The sequence below is a fragment of the Podarcis liolepis genome (genome assembly GCF_965112155.1).
Source record: "Podarcis liolepis genome assembly, chromosome: 1".
Lineage (NCBI taxonomy): Eukaryota > Metazoa > Chordata > Lepidosauria > Squamata > Lacertidae > Podarcis > Podarcis liolepis.
In genome coordinates this window covers 79,812,401-79,829,437 of record NC_139554.1, presented here as the reverse complement: position 1 = coordinate 79,829,437, position 17,037 = coordinate 79,812,401, and the positions used below count along the sequence as shown (strand labels likewise).

Below are 17,037 nucleotides of genomic sequence, written 5' to 3'. Positions count from 1 at the left end.
TATTATTTCTGATGTTCCTATTATGTTTTATCTTCTAAAAGGTAAAGGGAAAGGTACCCCTGACCATTAGGTCCAGTCGTGGCCGACTCTGGGGTTGTGGTGCTCATCTCGCTTTACTGGCCAAGTGAGCCGGCGTACAGCTTCCGGGTCATGTGGCCAGCATGACTAAGCCACTTCTAGCGAACCAGAGCAGCACACGGAAACACCGTTTACCTTCCCGCTGGAGTAGTACCTATTTATCTACTTGCACTTTGACGTGCTTTCGAACTGCTAGGTTGGCAGGAGCAGGGACCGAGCAACGGGAGCTCACCCCGTCGTGGGGATTAAAACCGCCAACCTTCTGATTAGCAAGCCCTAGGCTCTGTGGTTTAACCCACAGTGCCATCTTCTACTACCTTTTTATTCTGTGTTTCTCCCCCCCCCCTTTGCTTTTAATATGGTACTTTGTTTTAAACTACGTTTCATTGCCCAATAACCATTCTGGAAGCAGAAATACTGACAGGTAAGATACACCTTTTAAAATAATAGATGGATGGATAGATAGATAGATAGATAGATAGATAGATAGATAAGAGCTAGCATTGGTCGTGTTGGGATAGTCATGTGGCACAAGACAGAAAGACAGCAAGCATCTCCCACCCTATTGGGAAACACTGGAAGCAAAATGAATAATTATAATGGCAAACAACCACAGAAGAAACTAAAAAAAAAAAAAAGGCACTGAGGGGGAACTCTAAATTTTGCAAGTTTCCCCCCTTGCAAGGTTTGTTCCTTGTTTCTGCATTCTGCAGATGACTAGCTTAGATACTGACAGGAAAGCAAACTACTAAAACTTCTTGTGAGATGGCAGGTGTTTTGTGGACTTCTGATAAAAAATCATGTGGTAAGATCCTAAGAAGAGCTGTGCTGGATCAGACCAAGGGGCGACCTAGTCCAGCACCCTGTTCTCACACACAGCATGCTCCCCACTTGCGCTCCCCAGAAACTGGCAGACATACGGCCTCTAGAACTGGACGTAGCGCACAGCCTTGCCGTCCATAAATTTGCCTAAAACCATTTCTGAAGCTATCCAAAAAGCCATTGCAGAAAAGAAATTATACTCACGGATAAAGAAGTATTTATGCTGGTGATTATAAGGCATGTACTTCTTTTTCTTTACACCAAGCTGTAAGAGGGAGAAAATGGTCACAAAAAGTGCTATAGATGGATGAATCAGTTTACAGTGGTACCTCTGGTTGCAAACAGGATCCGTTCCGGAGGCCCGTTCGCAACTGAAAAGAACGCAACCCACGTCTGCGCACACGTGGGTCGCAATTTGCCGCATCTGCGCATGCGCAAGTGGGAAAACCTGGAAGTAGCCCTTTCCAGTACTTCTGGGTCGCCGCGGGACGCAACCTGAAAATGCGCAACCTGAAGCAAACGTAACATGAGGTATGACTGTATTTCCACTTTCATTTTTGCATGATTTCGTCCCTGTCTGTTCCATTTCTGCATTACTCTAGTCTTCTCAAATACACAAAAAAATACATGCAAACACTTATTTGAATATGCATTTCTAAATATATTTTCTCTCAAAACACATGTTAACTTATGCTGATTATTATTTTTTTAGCTGAGAGCTATGCTCAAACATTTGGGAAGGGCACAAGCTGGTGGAGAACAAAGGGAAGGGACCTTGCTGAGTAGTAAAGTGAGCAAAATGGTCAATTACTGGCATTTCCCAGCCAGGGTTGGAAAAGCCTCCTGTCTGAAATCCTGGAGAACTGCTGCCCATCAGAGTAAATAATAGTCAGTCAGATCTGGTCTGGCTCAGTATGCGATGCTTTCCTTTGCAAGTTCAATATAGATTACATGAGTCAGTGGATGATAAGCTTCCAAAATGGGACTGTGCCACTTTTCCCAACCCTGGAGGCTCTGCCCAGAGCCAGACTGGCTAATTGCTTGCTCTTCATTGGCCCGATTCCTCAAGTCTTTCTAGCAAACCGCCACAGTCTGGCTACCTTATCAATGGCTGAGCCCTTGCTGTGCCTGCCCAGCAGCTCCACCTGCTGCTCACTCCAAACCTTTCTGCATTCAACCCTGTTTGCAATTTCTGTCCACCTCCAACCAAAAGCACAAGAGCATCAGGTTCTGTTCTTTTTGCAACATACCCCTTTGCATTTTCAAACCCGGGGCCCTGGGCTCCCTCCTCACCACTCACTCCTTCTTCCCCAGTTTCTTCACGCAGCCTGTGCAAGCTCCCACTCCCTCACTGCTGCTGCTGCTTGTCATTACTAGGAATATTCATGATTCACCTCAGAAGGCACTTGTAGGGAACAACTAAATAAGGAGAAGAATGCATTGTACACTGAAGTAGCTACAAAAATGGATAAGGTCAAGATGGAGTGAATCAGGCTAGACCAAAAGCAATTTAGCCAACAGGAATTAATTCCAGACTGATGAAACAAACACTTGGGTCCTGACCACCCAGAACCAGGGCCAGTGCTGTCATTAGGCCAACTAGGGCACAGACCTGAGATGGGTGCAGTTCTGACCTTTTAATACAGATTAGTTTTTGTTATATCTTATAAATTTCTGATAGTATTTTATTTTTGTTTTCTATTTTGTACGTAGTTTCTCAAAGCTCAAACTTAACAGAAACTTACACGGGCTCAATAACATTGCAAAAGAGACTACAGTGGTGCCTTGCAAGATGGAAAGAATCCGTTCTGTGATTCTCTTCGTCTAGCGGTTTTTTCGTCTTGCGAAGCAAGCCCATTGACGGATTAGCGGATTAGCGCTATTAGCGGCTTTTAGCGGCTTATCGGATCAGCTGATAAGCGGCTTAGCGGCTTAGAAAAAGGGGGGAGGGGAAAAACCCCGCAGGAACTCACAAGACATTTTCGTCTTGCGAAGCAAGCCCATAGGAAATTCGTTTTGCAAAGCACCTCCAAAACGGAAAACTCTTTCGTCTAGCAAGTTTTCCGTCTTGCGAGGCATTCGTCTTGCGGGGCACCACTGTAGTTGGCTTGGCAACTATACGACTTGAAAACATGAGACTTATGGTTTTGTTACATATGATTTTATTTTGGAGTTGTCTGTTTATTTTGGAGTTGTTTGTTGTAAAGAATGTATGTTGTGTGAATAAAATAATAAAGGATTTGAAAAAAGAAAAAAAGGGGGGGAAACATGCTCAAGCTGCAACACTTGACCTGAAGTGACAACATTTGCAAAGGAAAAGGCATGCAAAGGGAGATTTTGATGTGCCCGAAATTGAAACTTTGAAAAGACTTGCATTTTTAACATCACAATTCACAAGACTATTCCAAATGATTGGTGTGCTAAAACATTTTCTTTTGTATTTGAGAAAGATAATCAAGGATTGTTGTATTACTTATTCTTGCAATTTAAAATAAGTTTAGCAGTTTTGCACTTTTCATTTTTTCTACATCTGTTTTGTTGAAAATTGAAGTTAGCCATTGGGTGGGTGTGCAAGTAGTTACCTAGGGTGCAAAACAGCCTGGCACCGGCACTGTCCGGAACTATATATGCTGTGAATCTGTGAAACAGGTGGTGTCCCAAAAGGGCAAATATAGTGCAAACATATCATTGAGAGGCCAGACCAGAAGGAAAAGGAGGAGAGAGAGCTTGTATATTACAGAGGCCAGATTTACTTATTGTTATGGTAAGAATGATGACTTACTGTTACTTTGTCAGGCAAATTTCTAGAAAACAGTGCAGTCTCCATTGCTGATTCTCTCTTGTTTTTAAACTGAGATGCCCACCAGAGTTTGTAAAGGGTATATTTGTGTATGGAAGTGAAAGACAGGCCAACAGACAGCAGTGGCAGGTGTATAAAACAAGCCTGAAGGAGGCCCCCAGCCCACTCACAGGACCTTGTATGATCAGTGGAAAGTTGGTCCTGGCAAGTATTAACCACTCTCAATTCCATCCTGATAATTGCCACCTGCCCAGATTTTAACTTGTCTGAATTAATTTTAAGGTATATTTTGGTGTCTGTTTTTATGCATATTGTGTTGTTTTTATGATGTTAGCCGCTCTGAGCCTGGCCTCGGCCAGGGAGGGTGGGGTACAAATAAAAATTTATCATTATTATTATTATTAAGAAAGGAAAACTGGGATAGTAAAGTGGAGTAGGGGGGAAAAAGTTTCCCTCTGGGGGAATCTTCAGTCTTGTGTGAGCACCTGTTTGCCTCCACTTATCCTTTGCTCATATAAAGCAAATATTACAAAAACATCCAAAGGACTCTATCCAGCACTGTGCAAGAGGATTTCTGCTCACACGACAGAACTTCCTCTTCTCCCCCTGCAATCCCCCCCCCAAAAAAATATCTGCTGTGGAGGGTCTCCCAACCTTCTGGAGCAGGTTTTGAGGCTGCACAGATAGCTACAGGTGGCAGGAGAAGAAGGGGAAGTTCCACTGAACACACAGAAGTCTGTTACACGAACAGAACTGCAGTGTTGGATACAATCCTTAATCTCCAGGGCTCCTTCATCAAAGTCAATTAACACAGCAGTGCAGGCCATAGAACTTTCTGCTGTTCTGTGAATAGGGGAATGCATAATAACATTGGTTGTTGTTGGAGTAAGACACATACTGGAAATAAGGTGATTGCTAGCAACCAGCATACTTTGCTATGAAGTTTCTTTCTTTGGCAAGCAAGCAAGTTTAATGGATGAAAGGAATGTCTCAGACAAAGGGAGCCTTTTGAAATACTACCATGTACCTAAGTACCGTAATCAAAGAACATGGGCTTGAATGGAGCTACTGTGAATAGAGATTTAGGTGAATTCTTTCATGAATAATCTAACCACTAACAAAACAGGAATTTTTTTAATAGGGTCTTTTTTTGGTCAAGGGGAAGCAAAAGGAAATGATGAATAAGCCACTTAAGATAAAAAATGAGACTACAGTGGTACCTCAGGTTAAGTACTTAATTCGTTCCGGAGGTCCGTACTTAACCTGAAACTGTTCTTAACCTGAAGCACCACTTTAGCTAATGGGCCTCCTGCTGCTGCCGCGCCGCCAAAGCACAATTTCTGTTCTCATCCTGAAGCAAATTTCTTAACCTGAAGCACTATTTCTGGGTTAGCGGAGTCTGTAACCTGAAGCGTATGTAACCTGAAGCGTATATAACCTGAGGTACCACTGTATGTCAACAATCGCATTTATATTTACTTCCCCTGGAAAAAACAGTAAAAATCCTGAGATAGAAATGTCATACTGAGATTCACAGCTGACAGCCTGCCAAGCAGCAAATATGTTTTAATGTTGGAGAGGAAAAGGGAGCTGCTATCACATGCTGGTGTCAGGGAAGACTGTAAGAGTCCTCTAATAATACAGGATGTGAACACTGAAAAGGGCATAAGATGTCTGTCACTGAGAGATGAATGGGTGGACATTCCATCGCCACTTATTGGTGTACTGAACCATCAGTCTGCCAGGCTTAAATTTTGATTGGGAGAGGAGTTGGTTGCAGTGAATAAAAAGCCACACTTATAGAATCATAGAATCATAGAGTTGGAATAGACCACAAGGGCCATCGAGTCCAACCCCCTGTCAAGCAGGAAACACCATCAGAGCACTCCTGACATATGGTTGTCAAGCCTCTGCTTAAAGACCTCCAAAGTAGGAGACTCCACCACACTCCTTGGCAGCAAATTCCACTGTTGAACAGCTCTTACTGTCAGGAAGGTCTTCCTAATGTTTAGGTGGAATCTTCTTTCTTGTAGTTTGGATCCATTGCTCCGTGTCCGCTTCTCTGGAGCAGCAGAAAACAACCTTTCTCCCTCCTCTATGTGACATCCTTTTATATATTTGAACATGGCTATCATATCACCCCTTAACCTCCTCTTCTCCAGGCTAAACATGCCCAGCTCCCTTAGCCGTTCCTCATAAGGCATCGTTTCCAGGCCTTTGACCATTCTCTCTATATTTATGCTTTAGTGATATTTATTATTTATCACCTCTTATCTATAATTCACGGACCTTATTGTCTCCTCAGTGTCCTGTGACAAATAATAAAGACACATTAGTTCCCCCCGCCCTTTTAATGCTCTCCAATCTTTTAAGGAAATAAGTAACATTGGTAGATCATCTTTCATCTAATGACTATACAAATTTGCGCAGAGATCAGTCCTTCCCCACTGTTGCTAAAAGCCACAAGAAGAGATGCTTAGTAGTGATAGCATCACATTCTCTCCTGCATTGCTCCAGTTACAGATAGGTAGCCGTGTTGGTCTGCCATAGTCAAAATAAAAAAATTCCTTCCAGTAGCACCTTAAAGACCAACTAAGTTAGTTCTTGGTATGAGCTTTCGTGTGCATGCACACTTCTTCAGATACACTGAAACAGAAGTTGCCAGATCCTTCTATATAGTGAGAAGGTGGGGAGGGGTATTACTCAGAAGGGTGGTGGGAATTGGAGATTGGCAGGTAGCTGAGATGAGCCTGTTGACGACTCTTAACGACTGTAATAGGTCTTACAGGAAAAGGCAAGGGGTGAGAAGGTGAAAAATGGCTTAGTCATGTATAATGAGATAAGAATCCAATGTCTCTGTTCAGACCAGGTCTCTCCATGGTTTTAAGTTTGGTAATGAGTTGCAATTCAGCAGCTTCTCTTTCCAGTCTATTTCTGAAATTCCTTTGTAGTAAAACAGCTACTTTGAGATCTTGTATAGAATGTCCTGGGAGATTGAAGTGTTCTCCTACTGGTTTCTCTGTTTTGTGATTCTTGATGTCAGATTTATGTCCGTTTATTCTTTGGCGTAAGGTTTGGCCTGTTTGTCCAATATAGAGAGCTGAAGGACACTGTTGGCATTTGATGGCATACACAATGTTAGACGATGAGCAATTAAATAGTCCCGAGATGGTATGTGTGATGTTGTTGGGGCCAGTAATGGTGTTGTCCGGGTGTATGTGGCAGCAAATTAATTCGTTCCGGAGGTCCGTACTTAACCTGAAACTGTTCTTAACCTGAAGCACCACCTTAGCTAATGGGGCCTCCCGCTGCTGCCGTGCCGTGCTATATTCTCACTATATAGAAGGATCTGGCAACTTCTGTTTCAGTGTATCTGAAGAAGTGTGCATGCACACGAAAGCTCATACCAAGAACTAACTTAGTTGGTCTTTAAGGTGCTACTGGAAGGAATTTTTTTTATTTTTGACTATGGCAGACCAACACGGCTACCTATCTGTAATCTTCAAAATGTATCAGCCAGATACTGATTGCTATTGCTTTCATTAGATTTGTAAGAGTATTTATACAGTGGTACCTCGGGTTACATACGCTTCAGGTTACAGACTCTGCTAACCCAGAAATATTAACTCGGGTTAAGAACTTTGCTTCAGGATGAGAACAGAAATCGTGCTCCGGCGGCACGGCAGCAGCGGGAGGCCCCATTAGCTAAGGTGGTGCTTCAGGTTAAGAACAGTTTCAGGTTAAGTACGGACCTCCGGAAAGAATTAAGTACTTAACCTGAGGTACCACTGTATTAACATTTTATTTCACTAAGAGCTTCCTACCAGTAAAATAACAGAGAATTGTGTTTGGCATGAGTTCGGTTTTAAGCGGCAGATAATTTTCATAATTTTGCCCAGCACAGGTTATTATGAAAAATCTTACCTGCTCTACTTTTATTTTTAAAATATTCCAAAAAGCCACCATTCAAATGAAATTGAGTAGAAACTTCTGAATCGTAACAAGGGGGTCAAATAAAAGTCAGTCAACCTTTCAAATTGCAATAACACTTAACCAGGATTAACATATTTGCTCAAGGCTTAGCAGAATCTCTTCTGCCTCAAGTCCAGAACTTGTTTCCCAATGCAGAAATAAATATATACTTCTGAGTCAATATACTTAGAAACAGGCCATAAATCTGGTAATGATTGCAAAACTGTGAACCTTTCAAAACAATATAATGCTAGAGCATGCATATTGTTGTTGTTTAGTCGTGTCTGACTCTTTGTGACCCCATGGACCAGAGGACGCCAGGCACTCCTGTCTTTAAGAGCATGCATATAACTTCTTTAAAAATACGTAATGTCACTTTGGCTGTGGAATGTCTATAAGCTTCATCTAATCTCTCCCTAACATTTGGACCTCATTCTGCCTTGATTCAATTAAATTTAAGCAAGGAATCTGCTTTACCCAGGCCTTTCACACAGTACCAAAAAAAGCACAGAGACACCAATCTAATTTCAATGTATATACCTTCACATGCTTCTCATTCCCCTGCCATTTCCAAAATATTTCAAGACTCACCTCTACAGAGAGTTTCTTTCCCAGTGCAAAAAGCAAAGGATGCATATTGAGATCAGGGTCCTTGCGGAAACAGTTAGGTTTAGCATGGTGCTGGAAATGCCAGTGATTCCACCAGCTAGCTGGTGCCCCCTGAAGAGAGAAATAAATAAGAGGTCTAAACTAGAATCTTTATACTCAGCCCCAAATAAAGGACACAGCGAAATCTCAGCCAAAGGGGTTCCGTCATTTATTACCACTGGAGTGATGCTAAGGAACAATCCCAGCCCCATTACTCACCTTCAGGTGTCCAATCACAAATTTGTGAACCCAGTGGTTCCACTTAGATTTGCCAAAGACTGAAAGGTGTCCCAAATCATGCTGCAGCCAGCCAGCTTGCGCCTGGAAAACATCAGTACAAACACAATGCCACAATGTAAAATGCATGCAGTGTTTTATAGCATAGTAGCAACAGAAAGGGGAAAGGACCCATCTCCACCCAAGCGAGTTTTACTGACTGAAATTTGTCAATGAAGGGAAAAGAGAAGGCTGGGAGAGGTCAGGACAATATGGAGAGAAAGTGCAGTTAATATGCATATGAACCGACCCAGACTCTGTGTGACGATCATCAGAGGCCTCTTTCATGAGACGTCTGGAGGTTGACAACACGAGAACGGGCCTTCTCTGTGATGGCTCCCAGTTTGTGGAATGCACTCCCCAGGGAGGCTCACCTGGTGCCTTCATTACATATATTTAGGTGCCAGGCTAAAACATCTCTCTATAACCAGGCATTTGGTTGATTAACATTCTATGACCCTTTAAATGTGTTTGTGGGAGGGGGGATAATTGGTTTGTTTTTGTTGTATTATGCTTTTTTGTCTTCTCTTTTTTTTTTGTTTTGTTGTGAACTACCCTGTGATCTTCAGCTGAAAGGCACTAAACATTTTTTAAAACAACAACAACATGCATAGACTTTGTTGTGAAAGGAGATGAAGGCAGAGGAATTAATCCCAAAGCTTGATGGAGTGATTTCAAAGAAGAGAGTGAGATAGCACTCCCAAGGTGCTTCAAGGAGTTCCTAGCTTAAGCAGAGCGTGGGTGAGTGGAAATAATTGTTTGAGGGTAGGAAACCTCTGGGCAGCCACGGGTGGTAAGCTGGAGAAGCAATGGTTACAAGAATCCAGGAGGAAAATAGGCACTTTCTAGAAGTATCTTGCCTCCTCTCGTGCAGCCTAATGTAGCTAAAACTGTAGTCAATCCTGCCCCACCACCTGTCCTGTTGTACCCTGTTGTATTTGATCTGTGGGTTACCTGTACAGTGCCAAGCAGCAATCCAGAGAAGAGGAAAGGCACCAAGGATGGTCCAAAGTACCAGAGGTTGAGCCAAGCTGCCACATCCAGCAGCAAGATGTGCATGAGGTACAGGAAGAAAAAGAGGCGGTTGGGATCCAGAAGTCCCATCTTCTCAACGGTAGCACGGAGCTCACGGAAATCATCTACATGCAGTTTCTGTGGAGAGAGACCACATTGCAGTTTTCTCTCCTCTGAAAGGGGACCTCGCCCAACCTCCTACAGAGAGCATGCTGAAGTCCAGCTTTTCTATCTCTAGAACCATCCCAGGTGAGCCTATTGTTAGAACCTAGATAGTCTCACAATTCATTTTAAAATGCACACATAAACAGTTATAAACAAAAAGACTTAGAAAGGTCAATGTAGTATAGATTCTGTCTACATATGTGCTAATGTATACTTTTTCTAAAAATCATAATACAGTAAGGTACTGGTGCTGAACCGTTGTTTTGATGGCCATTCAGTATTCAGCATATTATATTCTCACACTTAACGACCATGTTAAAAACAAGTTCTTAACAACAAAAGATATCGAGGCAGAACCTCAAAACTGTGCTGCGGTATAGAAAACTTTAGTAAAGCATATGAAATGCGCAGTGTGTTTCAAGACAGGTGTTCTTCAAAGTCAAAGGAATACAATAAAGTATGATACTTCATGCAGTGAGACACGGTGCTTTTTAAAATTATGCCCAAATAAGGTATCAAGTTCTATTTCTTTACCCATGAAGAAGGTATGTTCTAAAAAATTGTTACATATCTCTGGACATTTCATACTTCTTATTATAATTTATTAAACTGTATTTCATTACCATTTTGATAGTAGTAGCTTTGCCAGTAGTGTTTCTTTTTCTTTCTTGTGTTCTGGCAGTGCCCTCATCTTTCTTCAACTGAAAACTAGTTCTTGCCTCTCTGACCCCCAACTAGATCCTTTTTCTGTATTTCTTGATAGGCCACCCAGATACCTTTCCACTGGCTTCACTCTTCTTGCTTGACTTCAAACCCATGGGCTGTATTCAATGAGATAGTTGCACATGCACAACTATGTGACTTCCACATTCCCCCCAATACCATCCTTAAATCTGTTCCAGAGGGATGGAGGATCTCCCGGAACAGATTTAGAAGACATACATAGGGAAGAAATGGGGAGAATAGTCTATTGCACAAGGAGAAATTTGCCTGTTACTCTTACCCATGGATTACTGTAATGCGCTCAATGTGGATCAAAAGCTACAGCTAGTGTAGAATGTTGCAGCCTGGCTGCTATACAGCAATCATAGACAGAATCATATAACATCAGTGCTTAAGGGAATTCACAGCCTTCTTACATACTGGTGGTACCACCAATGGTTATTGCCTCTTTGGTGGCAACATGTGGCAGGGTCTCCTCTGTGGTGGCACTACAACCATGAGACATTATCCCATTGCAGATACCATTGGTTCCCTCTTTCAGTTCCATCTGATGACACATATTTTTATAAGGGGGCAAACTGAGACTTTAAAGGTATATATAATATATGGAGTTCTAGTGACTGACCATCAGTCTCACCAGTCCAACATGTCCTATGATGTTTTAAGATTTTAAGTATTTTTAATATCATGTAAGGTTCTAGATATTGTAGTATACCAACCTGCAATTATTAGATGGGTGGTCTCAAAATAAATCACCACCACCAACAATAATAGTAATGATATTACTACATCTTTTTTTTTTAAGGAAACTTACATTTTTGCTGGGTTCAAAGCTGGGCTGATCTGCTGCAAGCTCCCCAATGAGCAAGGGCTTCATGTACTTTCTTACTAGAGTCTTGTCCAGGTGGAATGCTGTGAAGGGATCCTGAAAAACCACAGTGGAATGAAGTGAATAAACTAGTGGTGCTTCAAGAAGGGAGAATTTAAATGTTAATTTAAAAAATGTCAAGAAATAGGCATGATGCTATTGGCATCCCTAAGTCAATGTAGGGAAATCTAGCTAGTGAAGCTTGCTGGTCCTGTTCTGCACTTCCTAAAATATACTTTCCAATCCAAAATGGCCACATTGTTCCATTAACTTTTTTCTTGAATTAGTAAAGTGTTTCAGTGTGGGAATATCTCATCATTTCCTCTAGAGGCCTTCCAGTTGTTGCTGAACTCTAATTATCAGCCCAGTCATGACAGGAGTTGTAGTCCAACATCTGGAAGGCCACAAGTTCCCCATCCCTGCTCTAAACAGAGACCTGTCAGTCATATCCTGACTATTTTCTCTTATCCAAATAATGTTCTTTTGTCTCCTCTTCCAAAAAGCCTCTTTCACCTTCTGACTTGAGTTTCTCTAAAGGCTGCAGCTACACATTCTGGCACATGTAGCATTGGCACAGATACTGACGGTCCTTCGACTGATTTCTAGCCAGGACACTGGTTTCCTTGTTCCTGTGCTTTTATTTTTATTTGAGGCATTTGTTCCCAAGACTTTCTGAAGGGCTTCAAGAAGACAACTAAAAGTCCTGGGTAACAGTTATTCCTTCTGGTCACTAGGTGCCGCTCTGGAAATGTGTTTGCATTTATAAACCAGACACTTACCTTTGCCTCTCTGAGAACTGCATTTACAGCTTTCTGCTTTCAAACAATGCCCACATCATTCCCAAGGCATTTAAGATTTTGTATTTGTGGGGTAGGTGAAAAAGAAGATATTCCCCATTATATACTCCATTGTCAGATCTATCAAAACCCCAGAGAGATATTTTTGGAACAGATGTTGGACAGAACCCTGAAGTGAAAATATGTTGGCTATTATCTGACTGCGACCCACTTGTCTCATATGAAACAGCCATATTTGCAAAAGCCCCTAAAAAGTATCTGTGCTGGCTACATAAAAGACAATTCTGTAGATTGTGCAGGGATTCATTAATTTGATTTAATGTAAATGGATGTATATTTCTGGATCTCTTTTAATAGGTTTTATTTGATTTGCTGGACCTGTAACTGGATTTGTAATGGCTTTTAGTCAAATACAGTAAATGACTGATTGATGTCTGCCAACCATTCATTCAGTCCCTGAGTGTTATAAACAGGACAAAGCTGGGGACAGGGTTGTGTAGAAATACCAGCAAATAACCCTTATGTTTTATAAGAACGTGTGAATTTTCCTGGCTGTTACTGAAAGGCCTCCCAACCCCAATCTAATATTGATTCAGATACATATAAGAAGGCAGAGCAAAACTTCTGCAACCTCACATTCCTCTCCATGTGCTATTTAGCTTGTCTGTATAACAAGGCACCAGCCCTACCATAAGGCAGAGTGAGGCAGCCACCTCAGGCAGCAAATGCTGAGGAGTAGGGAGTAGGTAAAGCTGTGTGTACCACATGGCCTGCCCTGTGTCACCTAAACAAGCCTGTGCTCTCAAGTCAATGTGATAATTAGGTGCACAACCTGACCAAGGAGCCCTAGGTGGCGTATATAGTTTTCCACTCCCCTCACAGCAATCCACTGAGTTTCAGGCTGAGTAAGAATTTGAACCCTGGTCTGACACACTACCCCCTACACCGCAATGTCCAGGGAAGGCGTGCGCTTCCCCCCAAAGAAACAGGTTTGTAGACAGGGGGTACTCCAGGCTTCTAACATCCCCCTTTTGAGGTAAAAGTGCTTACAGGGGTGGACTTTGGTCTTTCAAATTTCAGCAGTGCCATGTACAAGGCCAAAATTAAGCACCCCACCCGCCTCTCGCCTTCCGTTCTGCTCAATTCACTATGTCATAGTTGTGACACCCTGTGGCGCTCACTAGGCTCAGTGCCAGTTGGGGAGAACAGGTCACACTGCCCTAAATCTGCCTCAAATGCTCAAGAGGGTCTTTTTAGTTCAGCTGAAAGCATTATTGGAGGAAACAGATTATTTGGACCCATTCCAGTCTGTGCTCAGACCTGGGTTTGATGCATAATCCACTTTTCTTTATAGCATGTTTTAAACATGTTTTAAGCTGTTTTATTATTATTGTCATGTCTGCTGCCCTGGGCTCCTTTGGCAGGAAGGGCAGGATATAAATTGAATAAATAGTAACAACAACAACAACAACAACAACAACAACAACATATTTATATCACACTGACATAGTGTCAGTCACTCTTCTGTTCAAGTGGTGTGAGGACCTCAGGAAAGAAGCTGGTTTCTTCTTGTCTAATATAATGCCTCTGCTGTTGACACCCCTCAGACCGAAAATGTCCCCTTTCTAAAAAATCTCTGTATTGGCTTTTATTCTTTCCTTCTTTTCCACGATACTGATCAACACATGCTATCCTTAATTTGTGTGCTTTTGGATGGTGCTGGCCCTTTAAGGCTGGCCAAGAAAGTGTTTTAAAATGCAGCTGATATAACTACTTCCAGTGTGTACGAGAAAGAGAGAGAGAGAGAGAGAGATATTGTATCCGCTGTTCCTAAGTTTATCTGAATCCTGGGAGTGGGGAACGGTATTTTCCTGTTAGTTTTCTCATTGGAAGGGGGAAAGGGGGTGGTTCGTAGGCTGATCTGTAGACGGTGGTACCATAAGATTCAGCCAATCCTCACAATGGCTGTTGTAAAAACCCGGCAGTAATGAAAAAGGGAGAGGAGGGAGGCGATAGAGAGGGACCTTGTAAATCACCTTCTCGGAACTGGAATAGTTAGCTGGGCAGCAGGAAGTAGAAGGGGAACATCTCATTTTCTTACATTTTTTAGATTTTCTGTGTGTGTGTGTGTGTGACCTGTAACAACTTTTTTTTGCCAGATGAACAGTATTTCATCTTTGTTTCCAATTGCACAAGTGTTAAGCTTCAGCATGTCCTCAAGGCTGCTAAATCCAGACTAAAATACATGGCTTATTCAGAGTCAATTCACACTGCCACGATCCACATTGCCAGATGCATTTTTTTGTGTGTGGATTGTGCTATGTACATGATGAGTCAGACAGCTGAGCCATTCATCGCAAACACAAATTGCCGTTTAGTATGCCACCACTATCATTTCTAAAAAGGCTAGAGTGGCTACACGACCGGTTGAAATCTGATTTTGTGAGAAGTGGTTCAGACAGAAACCTCACTGTAAGCACAAGACTATCTGAGTTCCATAAAAAGCACAGCCACGTAAATGCTACGTAAACTGGAGGTCCGTTAATCCAAGCTTCTGCTGTTCTGGGATCCCATCAGTGAAGTGAAGTAATGACTTAGGTTCAAATCAGAGGTTAGCCATGACTGCAATAAGTCTATGCTGTGGTTGGGTTTTAAACCGAGATCAAATACTTCTACGTGGTTTTCCACTTCAGCTCTCCAAGGCAAAATACAAAGAATAGCAGCCAGCCCCACAAGATGGTTATGAGGATGTGCAAGAAGAAAATGGCATTACTTGACTTGACACTTACAACTTAACTAAGATTAACACACAATGCATGCAACAAAATCCTGATAGACTCATCTTCCTTTTAGACAGAAGCCATTTCTGGAGGAGAGCTGATGGGATAGGGCAGAAGGGCACAGAGACTACTTAACCTTTATCAAACCTACTGCTTCTCCACTTCCCCCAGTACAGTTCTCCCATGGAGTTACAAACAAGTTTGTGTAGATAAACAAGCACTTGGACTCTTAACAGGTATTTATTGTAACTATCACAGTTTAGTATGAAGTGTGAAATGTCCTGCAGATAAGCGAATGCTCCCCACTTCTCTTTCCACAGAAAGGTTTGGAAGCTCCCGTTTTTTATGGTTAGCCATGGTTTGTTGCTGGTCCAAACCATGGTTAACTTTAATAAGGGTTGGTTTCAGGCAAATCAACGTCACGTCATAATTATCAAAGTTAAGTTTTTATTAATCATAATTCCAAGTCTGGATGGCGTGGTAAACTATGGTTATGCAAAGGGGGGCACATTAGGCTTGCTGTGGCTGATTCCTGGTTGCATATATGTCATGCTAAACTTAAATTTAGTACATGCAAACAGTGGGGCAGATTTGCAATACCAGATGTCACTGCCACTTGCCAGGAAGAAGGGTGAAGGTCAGTGTGGTGCAGACCCACCGGCAGGAGCGCCAGACTGACTCCACCGGTGTGCCTGTAGCACACCATTCTCCCCGCCACCTCCCCCCTCTCCACTGCCAGAAGGCTAGTGCTGTAGCTCCACCCCATCAGGAGAGCCACTTCTAATGTGAACACAAATAGAACACTGCATAGATGCCTAATAAGCAGGGCCAGCCCAAACACATTTTGCCGCCTGAAGCAAAGGATAATTTGCCACACCCGTACACACCCAGGTACTGACTAGACTGGCAACTGAATCTTACTTCAATGCTTGCAACAGGATAGCATCCTCCAGTGCAACCCAGGGTAGCAGGATGGTTATGGGGGTGGATGACCGGCCTGGGGCACACATAGCTCTGGTCTCTAACAGAGGAAAATGTCCAAGAGAAATAGCTGGATGCGTGATGCTGCCCCACCAAGCCTCTGAGACCTAAGGCAATTGACTTGCTCTGCCTAATGGCAGGGTCAGCCCTAATAGGTTGCAGTCATCATTTTGAAAAGTTATCCTCATTCTCAAGTTGGTACTTGTACAAGACGGTACACATGGGAAATAAATGTATTGGGGAGAAACGGTCTGCCTAGCTCTCTCCCTGACCATGTTAGTTTTCTATGGGGGTTATTTGAACATGCTTTGGGAAGAAGAGTGAGGCATATAGACCAACAAATAGATAGACACAGTACATACAGACAAACAAACAAACTAGCAAAGCACACAGGCCAGTCACCATGCTTTCCTCTCTTCCAGAGTTCCTGCTCTCTCACACAAATAGGCATATATTCATTCATAGCCTTCTCATTTTTGTCCAAGTCCTACAAAAAGGATGGGGAGCCTGTGGTCCTCTAAACATTGCTGGACTCCCAACTCCACCCCAGACCACATGGCCTATGCTGCATAAAGCTGAAGAAGGCTGGGAGGCCAGCAGCACCCAGAGGTCCACAGGTGATCTGTCCCTGCAGCATAGTGAATGTACGGCATGTTCTTACAACTAGAAAAGTGATCACTGTGAGACATGTGAAATAACAGTGTTTCTGAGCATGTGCAGAGTTATTTTTCTTTCTCTACCTCCAGTCAGAAAATGTAATGCAGGCTCCATCCCTCACCATATATACATGGGCATAGCTAGGATATTTGTTTTGGGGGGTGGACTTTGTTGGGCAGAACCGATGTGATTGGTCAGTTAGTTATTTCTTATGTTTAAGTATTCATCATTGTCTATGGCAACTCCTGTCCTTTTGAGTATAAAGCATAGCCTCTACATGAAGAAACCCCTGCAGGATCTTTTGGCCACTCCAGGGCCCTCGGTGTGGCTGAGTGGGCTCCAGATGTTGGAATCCGAAGCATGGCTTTGCACTGAATCGCTCAGTCGGTAGAGAATGAAACTCTTAATCTCAGGGGTTCGGGTTCGAACCCCACGTTGGGCAAAAGATTCCTGCAT

General features: G+C 42.7%; 1 protein-coding gene across 2 annotated transcripts in view; it reads right to left on the bottom strand.

The window, feature by feature from the left end:
- The window catches only part of LOC310699163 (acyl-CoA (8-3)-desaturase-like), a 29,320-nt gene that overhangs the window by 11,623 nt on the left and 660 nt on the right, over positions 1-17,037 (bottom strand). For both annotated transcript variants that reach the window (XM_083486818.1, XM_083486819.1), the window contains exons 2-6: positions 11,313-11,423; positions 9,551-9,748; positions 8,540-8,641; positions 8,264-8,392; positions 1,105-1,165 (exon numbers count right to left, since the gene is read on the bottom strand). In XM_083486818.1, coding sequence (XP_083342944.1) covers positions 1,105-1,165; positions 8,264-8,392; positions 8,540-8,641; positions 9,551-9,748; positions 11,313-11,423 — 601 coding nt within the window. The remainder of the gene's footprint in view (positions 1-1,104; positions 1,166-8,263; positions 8,393-8,539; positions 8,642-9,550; positions 9,749-11,312; positions 11,424-17,037) is intronic.